General features: G+C 36.4%; 2 protein-coding genes across 10 annotated transcripts in view; both read right to left on the bottom strand.

The window, feature by feature from the left end:
* rgs3b (regulator of G protein signaling 3b) overlaps positions 1 to 2,030 on the bottom strand; it is a 49,559-nt gene extending 47,529 nt beyond the window's left edge. Inside the window, exon 1 of the mRNA XM_079872060.1 lies at positions 1,879 to 2,030. Within this exon, the coding sequence (XP_079728186.1) occupies positions 1,879 to 1,925 (47 nt within the window). The 5' untranslated portion in view covers positions 1,926 to 2,030. The remainder of the gene's footprint in view (positions 1 to 1,878) is intronic.
* A 2,617-nt stretch (positions 2,031 to 4,647) lies between these two features.
* The window catches only part of dnm1b (dynamin 1b), a 51,871-nt gene continuing 34,378 nt past the window's right edge, over positions 4,648 to 22,140 (bottom strand). For 2 of the 9 annotated variants that reach the window (XM_079870658.1, XM_079870665.1), the window contains 8 exons: positions 21,942 to 22,055; positions 16,684 to 16,793; positions 14,747 to 14,858; positions 14,555 to 14,566; positions 11,254 to 11,424; positions 10,772 to 11,013; positions 10,153 to 10,350; positions 4,648 to 6,417 (listed from right to left, as the gene is read on the bottom strand). In XM_079870658.1, coding sequence (XP_079726784.1) covers positions 6,357 to 6,417; positions 10,153 to 10,350; positions 10,772 to 11,013; positions 11,254 to 11,424; positions 14,555 to 14,566; positions 14,747 to 14,858; positions 16,684 to 16,793; positions 21,942 to 22,055 — 1,020 coding nt within the window. In that variant the 3' untranslated portion in view covers positions 4,648 to 6,356. Of the gene's footprint in view, positions 6,418 to 7,903; positions 7,982 to 9,368; positions 9,406 to 9,522; positions 9,901 to 10,152; positions 10,351 to 10,771; positions 11,014 to 11,253; positions 11,428 to 14,554; positions 14,567 to 14,746; positions 14,859 to 16,683; positions 16,794 to 21,941; positions 22,056 to 22,140 lie in introns of those variants that run through there. The other 7 variants (XM_079870661.1, XM_079870662.1, XM_079870657.1 and 4 more) reach the window with 7 other exon arrangements.

The raw sequence follows: 22,140 nt of genomic DNA, 5'->3' as shown, positions 1-22,140 counted from the left end.
TATATGTTTAGCGCACTCACTTTTGACATGAATTCTAATGACAGAGTGATAGACAAGCGAACCCGGCAGGAGGCTCTCAAATGATCTTAATCCACTCAAAAAAGCTGATTAACTCCAATAATGAAGAAATCCCAACAATCATGCAAGAGCTGCCAGAGCTAAACTGACATAAATGTCACACCATTTTAACATTAATTTGATGTGTAAAGCTGGTGTAGTTATTTGACTGGTCTTATGCTTGATGTTAATTTGTTAATGATTTAATAACATTTTAGAAATGTAGCCTATACAAAGAGTGTGAATGATTAAGTTTAATTAAGGTTTTCTCGACATGCTGAAGGGAATATCTTCTGACAGCCCAGCATGATATCAGGTGCTTGCAGCAGTGGGAGGTCAGAGGTCACGGTTCACCACCCAAAACTGAGTTGAACGCAATTTAGATTAAACTGAAGTTGCTTTTTGTTATTTAAACAAATTTTACTACTAATACATTTATATTCTAATACGTTTTATAACTGGAAATTCAAATTGTGTATACAGTAAATATCAAATTGGATATATTTCTTAACCAGTGGCGCCAAAAAATACATTTAAGCCACACTAACAAATGTATGAATGTCATTGCATTAGATAAAATATCTATCTATCAATCTATCTATCTATCTAGCATGTCTTTCCACTTTCCACCAGTTCAGTCTATTCTAGACAAGATATCAACCAAGTGATACTATACACAAATTCTTTTTGTTAAATGTTTTGCTTTAAAAGTGAATGTATGCAAACTTTTTCTCAAATAAATGCTTGCACACGTTCACTTTTAAAGCAAAACATTTAACAAAAAGAATTTGTGTATAGTGTATAGTACAGTATAGTGTTATATACACTGATATTAATCAATGTTAAAGGATCATGTTCATTATGAACTACACCTGTGGTTACTCTGCTAGGCCACCTGTGTGAACTGTATACATCCACTAAAAATTACTGCATGTGAGTTGATGATGGTAGATTATTTGTTATATAGTAACTGCAAAAATGGTTCATAAAAAGTTCTAGCATCATGTAACAGTTACAGATTCCACTTGGTTGATATCTTGTCTAGAATAGACTGAACTGGTGGAAAGTGGAAAGATATGCTAGATAGATAGATAGATAGATAGATAGATAGATAGATAGATAGATAGATAGATAGATAGATAGATAGATAGATAGATAGATAGATTATACCTCTATTATTTCTGCCATAGAAAGATGTGGTAAAAGTAGTACGAGTAGTAGCCTATCCTAATATGCGGTTGCGAATTCAGCAATAGAATAATCCTAAAATGCTATGAATGATTATCCTGATATGTAAACATGGACCATACAGTATTGCCTTTTTGGTGCCACTATATATTATTTTGTTAATAAACAGCAGTCGGCTGTCAGCAGTCAGTCAGGAAAAAACTTCACAGCTTTATCGTGTGTGTAATCATGAACTTGCAGCTTGAGCGCTTCAGTGATCATAGACGAGCGGGTGAACCTCAGCTCCCCCACAGTTCCTCACAATGTGCAGTGTAAAAGCACTATTGTGGTGCTTGAGATTACTTGAGATTAAAATAAACTTTTTTTTTTTTTTTTTTTACTTAGTCTGAGGAAACTGCCAGTATTTCAAACTGCAAAATTAAGAAATAAAATTACGGCTACTTCCATGTACGGTCATTTTTAAGAAAGAAATCTTAAACATGCACACATTTACACTCCCACCAACTTATATTACACCACATACGTATAGGAATATGTAAACTCAGTTAACGTTAACTGTATATTTTGGGGTATAAAGTAGGCGTTTCCAAACGGACCCAAACATATTCCACAGCCGAATGTCATTACACTTACCTTTCTCTGATGTCCATATATTGCGAGTGACGTCTGCTATAATCCATCTTCTATATGAACACAAATATAACCACCAATTCTCAGCTATTATGTTTATTTTAGCAGCTCGGAGTGGGACATTCAAACTGCAGAAACTCCCCCCATCCCGCTCTGAAGAGGAAGTGTGTTTGCTGCCTTACACACATGTATGCATGTCTCCACCAATCCGAGAGCTGCATTTGAAACACACGGAGTTTGACCAAATTTTCAGAAATACGTATTACTCAGAGGACTGCAAAAGTATTTGCCCTGAGGAAGTAACTGTTCTGTTTACCGTAGTTTTGTTTATTCTTTATATGATTTTTGCTTGTTGTTTCCTGTTATCCAACCTTCCCAGTCAAAAAAAAAAAAATGTTCTAAGATTGCTAACGTTAAGTTATGAAAAAAAATTTTTTTTTTTTTTTTCTGAATGTTCTCTGAACGTTTATAAATGATGATTTTGTGCTAATGTTTTGAGAAATTATTAAAGAGCAGATAACTTTGAACAAACATTTTATTAACGTTAATAGAGGGACGTTTGTTTGTTATTTCTGCCAAAGTTCACGAGAACATGTTAGCTGGGTAGGCTATATTGTTTTTTTTACTTACAGATTATCTTTCCCATAATCATCTTAAATGTGTTCCTAGTGTATATAAACACTTTCAAAATCTTATATATACCACAGGATAACTGTTTCTTGACTTTCTTTACTAACAGACAGGGTTATATTTTTCAAGTGAGGCACAGTCATAGCCTACCACTGAAGACATTATAGTTGCCAAGGTGTCCGGAAAGAATCTAAGTTTTTTTCGCCTTCCCTCTGGATTGTTAGCCAAGTACACTGTAGTGTTTGTCAGTATCAATCAGTACATTTTGTCCCGTTTTTTCTTTCAGCAGAACTGTTTTCACCCCTTGTCTGGTAATTTGCAGTGACCTTTTTCTTTAGTGACAAACAGTCAGTTTCTCCTACATGCATGTTATAGGTAGGCTACTACTAAAGTAGGTTTATTGAAATTCAAATTTGACTTTTAATCTCACAATATGTCACATTTGACTTCATGTCAAGGCGGAAACTGAGCCAATTACACTAAAATGTTTTCAGTTAACTAAATGGTCTTAGCCTGAGTTCATTTAGGTTACACCAGAGACAGTTTGGTTACACCAACACAAAGTCATCATGTTACCACTTTTTACTGTAATAGTTCTTGTTCAGCTATTAACAGTCCTACAAAAAATAAGTGACAGCTCAAAAGGGCAGAACAAAAGAAGGGCTTGTCGCTAAACAAAGGTGTAACGGCACATGGGATGTGCCCCATTATAATGTGAGAATACTCATTTGTGTTAAACAGTTTGAAAACCTTTGGCCATCAGCACAACAGTGACCTATCTTCAATTGTGGAAAAAAGAATAAACCTCTTAAAATGTTTTGGTGAAAAAAAGTCACCTAACTTCAGATTTGGAAATGTTATAGCATTTTAAATTTTAATTGGCAAGTTACATTATTACAAAGCAAATCCAAATCAAGAAGCAAAATTAGAGAACAAGTTATTGTTTGTAAAAAAAATATAAACGTATTATTACAGGAAAGGTCATGCTTTTACTGTGTCATACTACTCCACACCTCCCCCACTCCAAAGCACCCTTGCTGTACTTCTGTTGATGAAACTATATTATGTAGTGTTTAACATAACATTTAACATAAGCAAAGCCACATACTGTGAGTCAAGCACAACACATACAGCACTATAGACTGTGACCCTACAAACATCTGACTCCCGTGGAGACTGGAGGTGAATGAGAACTGTGATGGCCACATAGATGGCCAATGTGGCATCAGCTTCAAAACTCTCCGATTAGCAATTCATATCAGTGCAGCTAAATGCAGAGCAAAATTGAGTGCTGTAAAGAATATTGTGAAACAGCCAAAAGCGGGAGGAAAGACCTTAAACCACACAAGAAAAACTCAAACTTGGTCTTGTCTGCCACATTTTCCCACTATTTGGGGTGTTTTCAAAAGACCTCGGGCCTTTTTGAGAAAAAAAGCAGGAGGTCTGTGATTTACAAGGGTATCTGCAGTCTACATCAACTACAGAGTATCCATTGGTAATTAGGGAATTCCTCTAATTTCCTCAGCCAAAGCCTCAGCAGACATTCAACCATAAAGAAGATTCATATTTGCATTGTTTTACACAAAGAAAAATAGATTACCGTTTAAACGTTTGGGGTGAGACTGGTGAGTATGATTTTTTTTAAAGAAATTAATATTTTTATTCAGCAAGGATGCATTAAATTGATCAAAAGTGACAGTAAAAACATTTATAATGTTACAAAATATTTCTATTCACATACATGCTATTTATCAAAGAATCCTGAACAAATGTGTCAGTTTTTCACAAAAATATGAAACAGTTTTCAACTGTTTTTAACATTGATAATGATACGAATTTGTTCATGAGCAGCAAATCAGCATTTTAGAATGATTTTTGAAGGATCATTTAACACTGATGACCGGTGTAATGATGCTGAAAATTCAGTTTTGCCATCACATGAATAAATTCAATTTCAAAATGTATTAAAATAGAAGTTATTTTTATATTTCATATACTGTTTTTACTGTATGTTTGATCAAATGAATGCAGACTGATGAGGATAAAATACTTTTTTTTTAAATCCCAAAGTTCTGAATGCTAGTGTATATATTTTATTTATATTTGAGAATTTATTATGAAAGCATTAGCTGAAGCATTTTCATGAATATTTAATTTTTAATATTTTGCTATTACATTTTATGGGTGAGAGAGATGACAAATATAATACATGCATGAGCTCAGTTATCTTCCACACAAAGACACTTTAATTTCATCACAAAGCATTGGCCAGTCTATGACACCAGACCACAATAAGATAAACATGGCGGCAGTACGATTCACACACACACATCCGTTCAATTTAGAAAGAAGATTTTGTATATACACCATACAAGTAAATATACTGTATATACACACACACATACAAATCATAAACTTATATTTTTACAATCAGTTCATTTTCAATAACAACAATAACTTCATTGTCAATACTTAAATGTACATGTCGACACAAGGCAACAGAAGCACAACTCCCAGAGATGCACAACAAATATACATTAACACAGTAATAGATTCTGTTCACCATGTAATCAGTCAGAACAGCTGCTATATTCATTTAAACTCATGTTGGGCTTTTAAGAATGCTTCATTTTATTTATCAGTAACATTTTAACTGCAGACAGATTGATTCACCAACGCTTCCCTTTGATCAGACATTTCCCACTGCTGCATCAACAAATAAATGAATTGTACAACTTTAAATCATCACATAAATATCAAGTCAGTTCTGGCAGGTCACGTTAGTGACTCTCTGCTGATCCACGTCTACCTATAGGAATACGACACCTATCACTGTATACATATATAAGCTCCTTCAGTATTATCAGCAGCTATCGCGTTTCTCAGGAGCTCATCACCCTCCTCCATCTCCAGCTCCTCCTCTCGCCCAGTCAGGATTTGGCATTCTGATTCCCCTTGAATCAGAATAAAATCTCGAATCATGTTGTACTTTAAAAATCTTGAATTAATGATATCTGCAATGCATTCATGTTGGTTCTGTTCTGTTTACCCCAAGGGGGGTTATTGCTGCTCTCCCTGCTCTTATCCATGCTAGGCTGCATGGATGCGCAGGGAGTTCTTGCCCAGAACAGAACCATACCGCCAATCCAAACTGTATGCTAATTGTCAACCGTATTCGACGATAGTGGTCCTGACAGAAATAATTCTAAGGCTTTTTTCTCCATACCAGACACTTCATAATATATATCCTAATGTATAAACATTTCAGTCTTATTTGTTTGCTAGGGAAAATACAAAGAGACAATATGGTCGAAACAAACATGGGATTAAATATTGTTCAAACTTTCAGGGAGGATACAATCACACACAAAAGTACCACATACAGTAACAAGTGCAAAAATCGTGATGTTTACTTTGTGTATCCATCCTGTATACTGGCGTGCAGACGAATATTCTGTATGCTTATGGCAGATACACGTTTAGCTTGTGTGACACTTCTATAATACGTCGACATTGCCTAGTGTGTAAACACAAACACCACACAGCATTTTCAGTATATTTAACATTGCAGTGAGTTCGAATGTTGACACAAGTCCATACTGGGTGTATTATTCAGAGGCCCATTACAATGTGATTAGTGTATATAGTACAGACAGAAGGAGTGACTAACCCCACAGCTCTCCTGCATTCTTCAGTTATCTTTCTGCCTTTCCTTTCAGCAATTCCATCTGTTCTTGCTGTAATGCTAGGCATGCAGCAATCCCAGGATGCACTTGGTCAGAAGAAAAGCACAGAGAATGAGAGGCAGTGGACAGAAAGAGGAGGAGGACGTGGAGGAAGGATATTTGGCTCTAAGAGTCAAACGAAGGATTTGGACTCTCATTGTGAGAAGGGCTTCCTTTGCTTGGACGGCTAAAAGACAAAAAAGAAAAAGAAAAAAAGAACAGCAAATAAAACAAAAAAGGGAAAACATGGCTTTGTCAATGTCAACTATATGGTATGATGGTATCATTTTCGTTAATATTGGCACTTATTGTGATTGTGGTGGCTATGACTGATGTGAAGAAGACATGTTTATCTTTCCTCTTTTCTGATGTTTTACAAATATGGAAATCCTCTTAATGATTCTTCCTTAAAGGTGTACTATGCAGAATTTTCAGTTACTGTTTGTAAACACAACATTCAAACATCCCTCCTCGTGCCAGAAGCGCACGCCCTCTCTCACCCCCGACATGATCATCCGACTCAAGAGACAACCTGCGGTAAGATGAGTGATGAGCTATTTTGCAATTTTATTTTATTTTTTTCAAATATTGCATTTATCAAATAGATTTTTATTTTTTATTTTTTATGAATTAACAGCCACGCTAATAATTAGGTGACTGGCTGTAATTTGTGTGTGAGTTCAACCATCTTCAGTCTAGCTTGCTAATAAACAATAACTGTGTCATCATAAAAACATAATTATAACGCCTAGTAATCTGTCTAGTCACAGATAGCAGTCAACAAGGCAATACTAATTAGCAATTATTGAAAAAATAAATGAAATTCAACTGTCAAATGAAAATTTAGAAATTTAAATAAAAAAATAAAATAAAAAAATGGTTTAATTCAAAACATTTAATAAATTAATTTATTAAAAAACAAAAACAAACTTATACAGTACTTTACACTGTCATTTGAACAGCCAGTCAGAAACTACACTGATTTAGCTCTTACAAGTCCATTGTATGCTGAGTATGTCTGGTTCACTAAAACGAACCGGTTTACTGTAAAAAGGGAACGCTTTTATAAGGCCATACAAAACTCCAGGGGAATAAGATAAGACTTGTTCATTGTTAAGAAAGAAAATATGGCAGCATAGAATTTTATGAAAGAGTCAATGAAGCAGTATGACAACTAATGTGGTTTTAAGAAAAACATGCAGGTCACTCTTTTTGAGGGGTTGAGAAGCTGTCAGATGTTGGTTATGGCTTATTTGTTGCTAATAAAGGCAAAAAACATGCCAGTGTCATCTAGCATTCATGTGCATAAATGTTAAAGCAAACCGTGTAATAGGCTGGTTTAAATTGACAGTCCCTGTGCATTTTATAATAACTAGTGTTCTTCTTTCCTAAATACAGGATATATGCTGGTAACGGAATAGAGTGGCACCACATATGTGCTTGGTACAATTATTAGATAAGTTTTGAATATTACTGACATTCATTCCTGGCATTATATTTGTGGAAGAGAAAATACTTCAAGTAAACGTGATATATGTATGTGGACTATGCTTGTGTTGATGGTGTGTGCTTGTGTCATTGAGTGTGTGTGTGTGTGTGTGTGTGTGTGTGTGTGTGTGTGTGTGTGTGTGTGAGCATGCATGTGTATAGTGGCAGAGGGGTCAGTGGTTATCGTGTCTGCTGATCGCCAGTGTTAATGCTCAGTGAGCGAGTCTTTGTTGGATCTGGTGGGGAAGGCCGGTGCTCTCCGACTTCAAAGATGACAACAGACAGATTGATGGATGCAGACACACAAACAGAGGGACAGACAGACAACAGGGGAAAATACACAATTAGGAACAACACAAAAGAACATGAAGACAAAGGCAGTAACAATGAGCACTGAAAATGAACATATACTGCATGATAAACAAGGTGGATTCATCAAAGGATTCATGAACTGCAAAATCTGTGGTGTCGTAGGCTATTAATTAAACATATAGGACTTCCATATCAGATTAAAATGTGCTTATTCAGTAAAAAAAAATGGATTTTTCAATGATTAATCCAAATCACATTCAAGAAATAGCCAGCTAGATGATTTTCAGAGCCATAACTGAACATTTGGCATGTTAAGTTTCACAAATAAATTCTTTCTGTGAAAAAACCCCAAAAACAACTAACACACATCATATAAAAAACATACACGTCATATACAGTACAACAAAAAAGTATTTGAAAAACCTAGATGTGTTATGGGATCTATTTGTCTCAAAACAATTAAAAGACAACAATTTAAAGTCCCCCTGTGGTGAAAATCTAGCTTTTAATGTTGTTTATAATGTCCATGTGGTCTTTTTAATATGCTTCATAACTCATAATTCATAAGTCAACACCATTGCTGAGTATTTTCTCCTCTTTTCTCCTTTAGAAATCATTCTAAAACTGCAGTGAACCAAAGACAGTCTCAAAAACGCGGTTTATAATTGCTGATGTTTCTGACGTCACAAACTACCTTCGTAATCAATCACGTCAACGAGTGGATCTCTGAGCTGGTATGAGTGAGTGGAGGCGGGGCTAATTTGCATATTCATAGAATATGTTTTTTTACTAAATGAGGCAAGGGTGTACATGAGTTACATTCAAGCTAATTTAAGGCATGAAGACTGTATTCGATGAAAAAAACGTTTAAATATGTAATTTTGGTGATCAGGGATAAAATTATTAAGGGATATAATTATTGACAACAGGGGGACTTTAAAAGATAAATTAAATTAAATACAATACAATTATTAATTATTAAGTTAAAAAAAATGTATGTACAAAATGACAAATTAAAGATTAAAAAATACATTAAAACCATGTTAACTTATGTCAACCTTAAAAATAACAATGGCTTGAAACTAAATACAAGTTGTTCAACCAGGCATCACTTCCTTATGTAATTAAATGGCAGTTCTAAGCATTGTTGTGCCATTAGAAACATAAAATACTCTGAACAAATAAATAGACAATAACAGACAGTGTGGTGACATATCTGATTGACTTACAGTATCTAGAGAATGAGGGGTGTCAGGGGACAGCAGATGTTAACACATTTATAGATGGAACCATGCAAGGACGTGGTTATGTAACATAAGGACAATATGTCGGACATACCATTTGCGTAACTCCTCATTGGTCACTGATAGAAATTCTGAAAGAATAACCGGAATCATTGTGGAAGGGATTTAGCGGGACTGAGTTTGAGGAGAACATGGGTTGACAGAAAAGAGTCAATGGAGGAATCAAAAATGTATCATCTCCATGGTTTGTCCTGTTTAAATGGTCGGTTTTATTTATCTTTTCCTCCAAAGCATGTTTATCATGAGAGAATGATCTCACAAATCTGATGCACTGATGTTTCTATTTATACAAGCAATAAATGAACTGAATAAGTTCAAACTGCATTGGAATGAATATTCGCGTGGATGGATGGATGAATGTCAAGGAGATGGGAAAAGATAACCAGTGTAGTTGAAAAAAATGTGAGGGGTTTGTTAGCGCAGGTCTCTGAGTTGGATTGTGTATAGGAGTGTGTGAGCTGAGAAAAGGTAATGGATTGTGACAGGAGAGAGAAGTAGAAATGACAGGAAGCGTGTTACTGATCTGTATTGTGTTAAAGAGCAGGGATCAGGTCAGGGCAGAAAGGCTGTAAAAAGGGTGTAAAATGGAGGATAGTTTGTAGATCATTGCTCTCGACACCATTAGCACTCATATTACTCCCCACAATTAGTGGTAATATACATACTTTGTCAGCTTGGTTGTATTTAATTATATTAAACATTTCAAATGCATTTGCACCTGATCAGTTACATTGAAACATCATAACTTTCATTTATAGGTGAGATGGTAATAAAGTTTTGCACAATTACTGTACTAATAAACGTCCTCTCTGACTCACCTGGGGACACCTGGTGGGGCACGGTTAGGACGAGAGGGGACCTGGGGCGGGGGGGCACTGAAGGGGTCAGGAGAGGCTCCAGGTCTGGAAGGCACAGGAGGTGCTCCAGCAGTTGGGGGCCCTGGGGCTGTGCGTCCACCAGGACGAGGGGGCCCAGGTGGGGCCCGGCGCTGGGGAGTGGGACTAGACATTGGAGATCTGTTGAGAAAATAAAAAGATTATTATGTTGGCTTGAGAAAGACAACACACTGATATTCTGTTAAAACGTAATATTATTCTTCTTCTGAGACTTTCATTTATCTATTTCATTTCATTCATCTATCGAAAAGATATTCAAATTAGTGGTTCCCCTTCATTGTTTTCCAGAGTTATTGTTCTACGTACCTCATTTGGACATTTTTTAAGGCGCAGTGTGTTCCTGGCTTTTCTAACAAAATGTTAAAACATGCTAGCAACTTCTACAAATGTGCTAAAACATATGACATTTTGCGTGGCCTTAAAACCTCCAGACTTCAAGCTTTTGAAACAACTTAAAATCTAACAATTTTAAGCTTTTAAAACTACTTCAAACTTTCTGAACAAAAACAATGTTGATTTATTGAAAAAGATGACACTGTACCTGCGCCCTGAAGGTCCTCCTTGTACCTGCAGCCAGGAGTCATCCACTGGTGGGGGCATGGCAGTGGAGATTGTGGTGGTGCTAATGTCACCAATGATGCCGAGGGCCTCTCTCAGAGCATGGTACATGCGCAGCATCTCCTCCCTGTGCTGAGCCTGTTCTGCTGACTCCTCCATTAAAGTGTTCTGGTCTCCACACGAGTACACGTTAGCAAGCAACTCAGCATGGATAAAGTCCTTAGTCTATGGGAAGAGAAAGCAAAGACAAGGATAAAAATAATTTTTTGTCAGTGACTACAGGGCTAAGAAACATCCATTTAAAATCCAGTAAGATCCTACTGGAAAAACCTGATTCTTGAATGGACAGTTTGATTCTTATATGATACTTATTTGATCCCACCAGGATCCTTTAGGTTTGGATGATAGAAATTGCATTGGAATTATTTTAGGTATATCAAAGCCGCGTAATTTAAAACAGCTTACATTGTTGATCATCAGATGCATGATGGTCTTGGGCATGAGATCCCTCACAGTCTTGTTGACGATGGCCATGTAGGAATCCACAAGGTTCCTGATGGTCTCCACTTGCCTCTCAAGTTGAGGATCCATCGAGTGCATGAAGCGATCTGAGCCATTCTCCTCACTGGCATCACTCTGCTGAGGGCCATCAAGACATTGATATTTACATATTACTGGCACTAATGAAATTAGGGACACAATAAGGAACAAAGAGTGAAATAGTAAAGCAAATAAATTCAGGCCTATCATGAGTAATCAATCTAGATCACGATTAATTCGAAAATTTGTTCTGGCATCAATCTCCTTTCTTAAAGGGTTAGTTCACCCAAAACTGTCAGTTATTACTCACCCTCATGTTGTTCCAACCCCATAAGAATTTCGTTCATCTTCGGAACACAAATTAAGATATTTTTGATGAAATCTGAGAGCTGTCTCACAAAAAAACAACAAAAATAATGACTTTATTCAACTATTCATTTTCTTCTGTGTGGGCTTCTGAGTGAGTTCACGTAGTTCTGGGTTGTACGTCCGAACGTAGGCTCACTATTGGCAGACACTGGTCATGTGTGATATTTTTGTTTGTTTTTTTGCGCGCAAAAAGTATTCTCGTCGCTTGATAAACTTAAGGTTGAGCCACTGTAGTCACTTGGACTATTTTAACGATGTCTTTACTAACTTTTCTGGGATGGCAGATATCGATTACCTAGCAGCCTATGGAGGAGGGATCCAGCTCTCAGATTTCATCAAAAATATCATCAAAAATATCTTAATTTGTGTTCCGAAGATGAACGAAATTCTTATGGGGTTGGAACAACATGAGAGTGAGTAATTACTGACAGAATTTTCATTTTCGGGTGAACTAACCCTTTAAAGGTAGGGTAGGCAATTCTTTGTAACTTTTTGTTATTCTGGTTGAAACTCACTTTACATCCTGATAGCAATCAATAATAGAAGTGGTCTTAATATATAAAACATGTACAAATATCTCCTATGGAAGTCTCAGGACCAAAACATCTTTGTCCAATCCTTGTATTTGGTCCGAATGCAATGATACGATGTCCGAGCCGAGCGCCACAAACAAACAGCACCCGCCTTTTACAGTTCCTCCTGAACCAAAACAGAGCTCATGCTGCGTTCACGCCAGGGCTTAATTTGAGCCGGAACACGCCGAACATGTTCCGTCACCTCCGACGTTGGATCCGGAACCTTTTTTATTGGATCCGGCACCTCCTGTGTCACTATGGAAAATGAATTGCCTAAATGAAAAAAATAAAATTGCTGTTTGTGTAGTGTTCAATGTTGTTATTTGTCTGGTTAGTCTTTATTCCCCATTGAAGTTCTACAAAAATCTTGTGTTTGCATTTTCGATGCGTTTTGAGGTGTTTTCAGGGTAAGACAGAGGGGGAGACACTAAGTGACACATTACCATGACTTGCGCGCTTGTTGTGCTAGTTGAGATTGCTGTTAGCCTCGATCGTTTCACTCAGGGGAAAAATGTCAAAAAGACAGCAAAGTTTGCTTAACTTCAAATACGCTGGCCAGTCAGATCCCAAACAATTAAAAATCGTTTCCGCTGATCAAGAATGTGGAGACCACGGTGGACACAGCAGTAGACACGCACAATTATCCATGAACTTGATTTGAACAAATGCCTTTCAACTTGTGTGTGCAAAATTCAGAATTAAATGAATGTGCAGCAATTTGTACAAATAGAGAGTCTGTAGGCCCACTATACTGTTGTAGCCATTAAATAAGCGCATTTAGTTTCATATTTGTTAAAATATTATAATGTTATTTTTTTTCCATTTATGTTGATTTATGAAAAGTGAACTGCACGAGTAAGATAGGATGCGCAATATGAGACATGGAGTGGGTCAGACATGATTTTGACCACTTCATTAAGTTTTGTTTTGTAGAAAACCTTTCTTTAAAGTGAATTTCATTTTGTATAAATTGTATCTTAATTTTAATACATTTTTCATCAACCAATTGCCTGGATTTAATGAATAAGAAGTATATAATATAACAGACAATATAATCATGGAGGCGCCCGCGCGGTCACTTGCATTGCACGTTAACTGGAGCGCATGTCATCCTAACTTAACGAAACTCAGTGTATACCTCACACAGACATGAGAAATACATCAAATACACAAAGCTTGAAATGTCTTTAAACTAAATAATTCAAAACGAAAAAAGAAAAAGGCTACTCTCTACTCTTATGTAATTCATTATGTGCATTTCTCTGTATAGGCGCGTTCACTACGGAGATGGCGATCGTCAACTTCATCTTTGCAGTCGACACTGTCAGAAAACACTACTTTATTAATAAAAATCAATGCACGCGTTACAAATGCACATCTTGCTTGTTGCATGCACACATATGTTGAAATAACGAGATATTATGTTGAAATAACATTATTATTAATAATAGCCTACATCTTTTAGAATATTTGATTGAATGCTGAATGTTGCGCTTGTTCAATTTAATAAAATTAAAACTTTAATTGTGATCATTAAAATAATTGAATATTAAATATTTAGTGGCCAAGTTTTGCGCAGCTCCCCCTGTCAATGATCTAGCACCCCCTCAGCACATGCGTTAAAAATTCTCTGGCGCCGCCCCTGCAGAGAAGCTACGTAGGCAGTGTAATTTTTATTTTGTTCCGTTACCTCCAACCCCCGTTTCGAGTCGCCGGATCCACCCCCCCTCTGCGCTCCGGGACCTCCCACTTTACAAATTAAGCACTGGTTCACGCCATCCCATAATTACGAGATGGCAACCCGTGACGTTCTACCCAGAGCTGTTCACGTCCTCTGACTCAAATTTATGCGTTTCTATGTCAAAACTATCAACACCGAAATTAATCTGCAGTCATCAGATGGTACAGGTAAGAGCTCTGTAATTGTTTACGATCATTATTATTGTAATGTAATGTGCTTTGAGACATGAGGTAATTTAACGCCGTCTTTGTGGCGCTTTGCACTCTGCAGTGTGCGTTCATATGTTTGGAGGAGGCGTGGCTTTGGAGACGCTCTGAAGGGAGGGTGGGATATAATGCTTTCAAAACTAGCTTGTTATTGCCATCCTCTCCACGAAATTGCCTACCCTACCCTTAACCTGTTAATGATGGAGTTCACACCATCATTTCAAAGCATTGTTAAATACAACACATAGTGATACTCAGAGAGAAATAAGTTTGCATATGACATAGACGTTTGGAGGAGGGAAAAATCGAAGAGTCAGAGACAAATTTAAACTTACCTTCTCTTTATCCTGCAGACAAAGCAAAGAAAGCACAATAAGTTAATAAAATTAGTAAGCTATCAATGTAATTCAATGTGGTTTGTTAGAATTGTGTTGGTTATTATTGGTTATATACATGTGCCAGCTGTTACATCACAGGAATGTTCAAGTTAATATGACTTGAGTTAATCAGTGGAGGCATTCACGTACAGTGATTCGCTCTGTGTAGACTCCAGCTCGTAAGAAGGATGCCTTCCAGCTGTCCACCTCCTCCTGAGTGTCGCAAGCTAATTCCAGTTGCCTGTAGTCTTTATACACGTTCCTGAGACGACAGTCCGACAACGAGCATTAGCAATGAATGAAGTCAGATTGTGTATATACAATACCGTCATTTGAGATGTATTGCATAACTTGCATAACTTAGAATAACAGTTTTTCTCAATCACTTTGGCTCAATTCTCGAATGATATTTTTTTTTCCAATTAGATTCTTGTTCACATCAGATTTGAAGTTCTTATTGATTTAAGCAAATTGCATGTGTTTTGGCACATGTGTGCAAAAGAGTAAGTGCAATTGTCCAGAGTAACTAAACGCACATTGCTTGTTTATCAAAAATGATGAGTTGATTTTCAGTGAAATTGTCAAACTCTTAACAACTTCTAAACATTCTTTCATCATGTGAACCATCACTTGCTAAATGGTGCATTTAGTTGTCAAAATCTGTTAGACATGCATGTATATTCCATAAATATCTGACATGGAATTTTTGTAATGTCTGTTAAATTGGCAAATAGCCTGACGTTATATTGAAATAGTAATCACAATCTTAATCAACCAATCAAATTTGGAAACATAAGTATGGAGTTTGCCCAGCACAATCACTACTATTTCAACATTGAGGAACGTCACAACCCTACACAGCAGCAGCTACAGGAGTACAGTATAAATACATTTGTATTCATACAGTACAATTATTTTTGTAAAAATGCTTTACACTTAAACTGAAAATTGACAGTTGCTTGCCATGGAAGAGCAATAGGAAGACATAAAAGAATGTGAGATGGTGTTAGGGGAAGACATAATAGAGTGTGTAAAAATGAACAAGCAACTGTGAATTTTCATTTTACATGTAAAACATTTTACAAAAATGTACTGCATAAATACAAATATTCATTTTTTTTGTGTACTACAGTATTGACTTAATTAGTACATTTTTACCTTCTGTTGAAATCTGAATCTAAAAAGCTCAGAGTGATACACAAGAGCGTTCAGCTGAACAATACTGACATTTTTTCAAAGTCAACAAATTATCAACAAATTGTCAACAAAAAAAAAGTAGAAAAAAAACTGTATGAAATTTGTATATAACAAATATTGCCATGGTGAAAAATATTTAAACGTTTTGATGTTTATGGCTCACATGATGACAAAAACACTTTTTACTGACACAATAACTAGGTTTTGAAGCATGAATAAAATGTTTTGGGTGAGTTACTACATTTTGCAGACATGTAATAGAGTTCAAACAAACAGTTGTGACAATTGAACTTACAGTTTAGAGAATTGTAAGACAAATGCCATTGAGAAAAAAAGTATTACTGCAATAAGAAGAAATGATACTTGAGCACCAAAATCAGCATATTAAAATGAACTGAACACTGGAGTAATGATGCTGAAAATTCAGCTCTGCCATCACAGGAATAAATTACATAAAAAAATATATTAAAAAAGAAATTAATTAATTTCTATTAATTCATTAATAGAAATATAATTAATTTGTAATAATATTTCAAAATATTACCAATTTTACTGTATTTTTGATTAAATAAACACAGCCTTGGTGAGCATAAGAGACTTCTTTTAAATATCATTTGACACTGAAGACCTGAGTAATGACTTCTGAAAATGTAGCATTGCCATCACACGATTTAAAACATATGAAAATAGACATATTAAACATATTAAATTGTTATAGTATTTAACAATATTATTGTTAAATGCAGCCTTGGTGAGCATAAGTGACTTGTTTTAAAAAACATTAAAAAGTCCTCCAGACTCCAAACTTTTGAATAGAAGTGCAAATTAATATTAGATTTTTGTATTTCCGAGAGCTCTGTGGAGAGTAAAATGTTTTTTTTTTCTCTTACCTTTGTTCAGTGTTAAAGAGAGCAAACACATGCTTGCTGGACATGAAGCTTTTCTCTATATCTCTGAGCTTCAGGTTGTCCACTGGCAGCATGTACTTCTTCTCTTTCTCCTGCAGGGGGCAATAAGCACAATTAAAGAGGAATAAGAACAGAGCAAAAAAGAACACTATCAGATCAGGGACTACTGAAGAGTTATTATAGACCAAAATAGGCATAGCTGATCCTGCATTTGCAAAAACAAACAGCTTCAAAGAATAGAGCTATGTTTAGAATACAATACTGCACGCTTCTGTATGGTAGTATCATAGCCTAGAATTATTTCATGATTGCATGTATATGGATACAATTCAAGGGTATTAAACAACACTGTTGCTTGTGTTTCGTCCAAAGCAGCTATCACATTAAAGGGTTAACACGTACTTGTGATGCGAGTATTGATTCCACACTGGAAGCCTGCAATGGCACACTGAGTATCATGCGTTATGACTCATACACTTAATCAGGAACACACAAGCTGGAGATGGAAATCCTGTATAGATTGAAGTAAATAAACTCTACTTTATTAAAGTGTGGGTATTTTTTTTATTATATATATATAGAGATTTTGTATACCTAAAGGGGACAGAAAATTTTGATTTGTCATTTTGATTGATGCTTATTCCTTTTGAATATAAAAGCTATTGAGAGACGACATGAAGAGTGTAGGAGGAGAAGAGGGAGTGAAGATGAAAACACTTGCATGTTAACAGGGTGAAGCATGCACATATTGAGTAACCTTCTTACAAACCACCAGAGGAATTCATTTTAGCATCAACACAAAATTATCTGTATAGCAGCTAACCTTAACCATACTTGAAGCCAGAACTCTAATATACTTATATATTATAATATTATTTATCGATTGAAGTATTGTCCTTTAATCTGAGATTAAGAATTTCTTTTTCAGAAGTGTCCAAGATGAGCAGCAACAGAGATTCTTACAGTATTACAATAACAACAGTGCCAATACTTATTTAAATACATTTGAAAATTCCAAAGATTTAAAAGTACATATTGACACCAAGTTTTGTATCTTCAAATCATTTTTGTAAATGATTCCAATCACTAGGTGCGGCATACCGAAAAGCTTGTTTCCCTAATTCAATTCATACCAGTGGAGCCGATAGTTTATACAAGTTCTGTGAACGTAAAGAATATGCACCAACAATTGCAAAGATATGATGGTAACAGACCATGATAGAACAGGTACCAATGCTTTAGTCTGCGTGTCGATAATGAAGATCAATATACTCTATTATACAGCTCACAATGGTGAGTTCTAAAATTACAATTTGTTATAAACTTTGGTGTTCGAGAGCGTCTAAAAAACATAAAAGTTTGGTAAAGGCTATAATCTGATGCATGGATGAAAAGCTGACTGATGGATGGATGGATGGATGGATGGATGGATGGATGGATGGATGGATGGATGGATGGATGGATGGATGGAGGTGGGTAGATCTGTCACCATGTACTGGTAACCGTGCACACCATGTGAAAAATACTAGGTTTATCAACACTAAATAGGCAAGAACTCAAAAGACTGAAAATAATTGTCACAGAAGGTCATTAAGTGATTTTAAGTGAATAGTCAGTAAGTGACTATACTCTCATGTTAACACATATAATGTTCAAGTCATAGCTATACTCTCGTGAAAAGTCATTCCATTGTAAATGCATTACTGTAAACACTGTTGATTGAGGAAGAAGTTTAAATTATTGCCTGTGGTAATCAACAGAATCATTGGCAGAGAGCTGAACTTCAGTTGAACACAGCATTCCTTTAAGAACCTCAGAAATTCAGACTGATTTTCAAACACAAGGCTTCAGAACGCTGACCAAGCAGATGGTGTCATCTAGTGACGATAAACTTTCCATCCACACTGCCAGTTTCAGAGATTAATGTCCACAAAAACCAATGTAAGGGGAGCCCCCGACACCAAGGACGGATCAAACGGTGTCAGGATTATTTATGTCTCTTGTTTATAGACCACATCCATGTTAGCATCTTATTTAACATTTAATTTTAAGAACCCTGCTGCATTTCAGAGAAACATTCTGTGGTGAGCATGAACTTCAGCCTTAATGTGAACTAACTTCCGAAGCACCTTAATTCTTGTCTGCAGGCATGTTTTAAAACACAAGGGCCAGTATAAAGAGCCCTTTATCCAGTACGAGTAGAGGAAGTGAGGTTCAGAATAAATAGCAGCATGAAGAGAGGTACAGACCACATGACTACACATCTGGAGATATTACAATTCCGCCTCCATGCCAAGAAACTCAGTCAGCACCACCACCCACAACTTCACACACACATACACACACGCACAAACACACACACACATGCACACACAAGTCTGGTTCGCTATCTTTGTGTGGACTCTCCACAGACGTAATGGTTTTTTATACTGTACAAACTGTATATTCTATCCCCTTACAATAGCCCTACCCCTTAACCTACCCATCACAGAAAACTTTCTGCATTTTTACATTAAAAAAAAACTAATTCTGTAATGATTTATAAGCTTGTTTCCTCATGGGGACCTCAATTTACGTCCCCACTGTGAGACGAGTCCCCATGATTCAGTGTGCATTCAGGTTGAAGTCCCCACCGGGATAGAAAAACACACACACACACACACACACACACACACACACACAGAAATACATCTCAAAGAAAATGTTGAGTCTGACAGGTCTTCATTAGTACCAGGTTTCCTTGTCTTACTTTTTTGTGACCTCTGACCTCTCACTTCCTGTTTAACGAGAAAAGAAACATAAACTTAAGGCGGAGGGAAAAAATGCTCCAAAAAAAGCTCCACCTCTTTCTCTCCCTCTGCCTCTTTTCAACTCTTCCAGGGGAAAGTCAAAAGTCTGCCACGTCAATTCTGAAAAATCTACATTTGAAAAAGTACGAAAAGACGCTGTGCGTTACAAATTAGTTTTGCGATGCAAATACTGCATGTATATCATCATTTTGTATATCTGTTATCTAAGACTTTGCCGCTGATCTGAGGGGGATTTATGAGTCGACGGGAGTGAAAGGGCCAGGAAACCTAACTCTTCTTGCCACCCACATTCTTTGCCTTCTCGTACCACCATCAAACACGCAGAGGTTTTAAAGGACCCTCCTCTCCTCCTCCTCCCCCACTCACCCACCACTCTTTGGCATCTCACACACTCGGACGTCCAGCCGAACGGAGCAAGAGCAAAAGAGAGACAGAGACGGAGAAAAGGATGGATGGAGGTTTTCGGAGGACAATCGAAACGTCTAATGCCAAATCTGATTTCCACAGATGCATTGAACTTTTGAGGTATTTCCTGCCCCTTTGAAGTTTTTATTATTTGCATATGGTAGAAACAAATCTGAAAGTTTAAAGTTAAAGAGGGACAATGGGCTGTCCAACAGCTAGGAAAACTGGGGGAATTTTAAATGGATATATGAAATAAAATAGATAAATTCTAGATAGATATAAATAATGGATATATGTTTATAGAACATGAGCAAAAAGTGTATACATTCTAAAAGGTCTGAAATGCATCTTGGCAAGCTTCTCTGAATAATAAACGTACAATAGTCTGCTTCATGAAATAATTAAACAAGTAAAACTGATGCAATATGACCATGGCAAACGGCCTGCTGTAATGCTCCATTTTCAAGCAAATACAAAGTCAAAAGTCACTAATAAATATCAACTTTCTCATTTCCCTTTTTCTATGCTTACTTCCAAAAAAAGATTTGAAAAACAGAATGCATGTTCAAAGTTGTACATCATGATCGTTAATTTTTTGTACAGATTCATTCCTCAGTGCTGTTGGACTCATCTCCCTGTGAAGCGCCATTCCCGCCCCGCTTTCCCAGTGTTCAGACTACCTGTTCAGGGCGTAGAGATTGTACAGTAGTCTGCACATTGGTTAGGCTGTGTGGGGGTTCACACACATCATCTTGTTCTGTTCAGCAACAGTCTCGTCATCATGTTTCTGTATGTCTACCCATGGAAATCTGCATTCCTTTATGTGCTAAGTAACGTCTTTGTGTTTAAGTGCGTTTAAGGAAGGGGGTTACATATCTTAGTTGGCTAAATCGAACAAAACTTTCCCTGGAGACATTCAGGAACAGAAAAATCAAAAAAAAAAAAAAAATATATATATATATATATATATATTGCATCTAACAAAAAAGTATTTATTTATATAATATATGTGTGTACATATATTATTATATTTATATATTATATACTGTCTGTGTGTGAGCATGTCTGTGTGTGGAAAGAAAGAAAGAAAGAAAGAAAGAAAGAAAGAAAGAAAGAAAGAAAGAAAGAAAGAAAGAAAGAAAGAAAGAAAGAAAGAAAGAAAGAAAGAAAGAAAGAAAGAAAGAAAGAAAGAAAGAAAGAAAGAAAGAAAATGTGATTCATTGCAACGTTGACTTGATGGAAAATAAAAGTCTTTTCGCTGTGTATAATTGTCATTGTTTGGACTCTTATTTCATCCACTTGGACCACAAAGAAATTGTTTTGGCACAGGCAGGACATAACTGTGGGTTTTGGTTTTTTTTTTTAAATGAGGAGATTAAATGAAAAACAATTATATGCTAAATGGATTTTTTTTTTTTTTTTCAAATGTAATTTAAGTCATTTTGGACTAGGAACTCCTTTGTTTTAAAAGGACTTTCTCTTCATGCTTAAACTAACTACAGCAAGGCCTTTTGGGAAGTGTTGGACCAAAATCTGGTATGTATGGTAATGAAAACCATATGCCACCTTCCCAACCCCCAGAGCAGCCCTCCCACCAGCCCCTGGTCTGTTTCTCCTCATGCCTCATGCCTCGGGACTGACAGTGGGGGTGGGGTGGGGGTCACAAAAGTACCATAACACCTGTGCTTGATCAGACCATCAAGACGGCAATACCTGGCCATTACTGAAGTAAAAAACAGAACTAATGCACTCATTTATACTGTATGGCCTCATTCATCTCATTCTCTTTTCTTGCATTTACAGCATGGGTTACTGGTAGGATAAGATGCTTTCATTGTGAATTTAGAATAAATATAGCCTTACTGCTGATGGAAATAATACTGAACTAAAAAGCACAGAGTATATGAAAAGAAAACAAGGCCGCTTCAGGAAAACCATCCCCTGTAGAGCGTATACTGTGAGTTGCATCAGATAAAAAGCTTTGCTAAATGAAAAGCAACCAAGAAAAGACATCAGGGGACTCACCTCATCATCTTTGTACCAGGACAGATTCTCAGCAGTCAGGACAAACCAATATTCCTTCGCTCCTCCTTTCATGATGCCAATATTATTGATGGTCAGCCAACCCTTTCTGATCACCTAGACACAGGCAAACGTGTGGGACGTAAGGGATAGTGTACAGTCATACAGTCATTGTTATACTTATCAAATATATAACTGAATG

This window comes from Squalius cephalus, assembly GCF_949319135.1.
Source record: "Squalius cephalus genome assembly, chromosome: 5".
Classification (NCBI taxonomy): domain Eukaryota; kingdom Metazoa; phylum Chordata; class Actinopteri; order Cypriniformes; family Leuciscidae; genus Squalius; species Squalius cephalus.
Note: the sequence above shows the minus strand (reverse complement) of the source record. Positions and strands in the feature narration are given on the sequence as shown.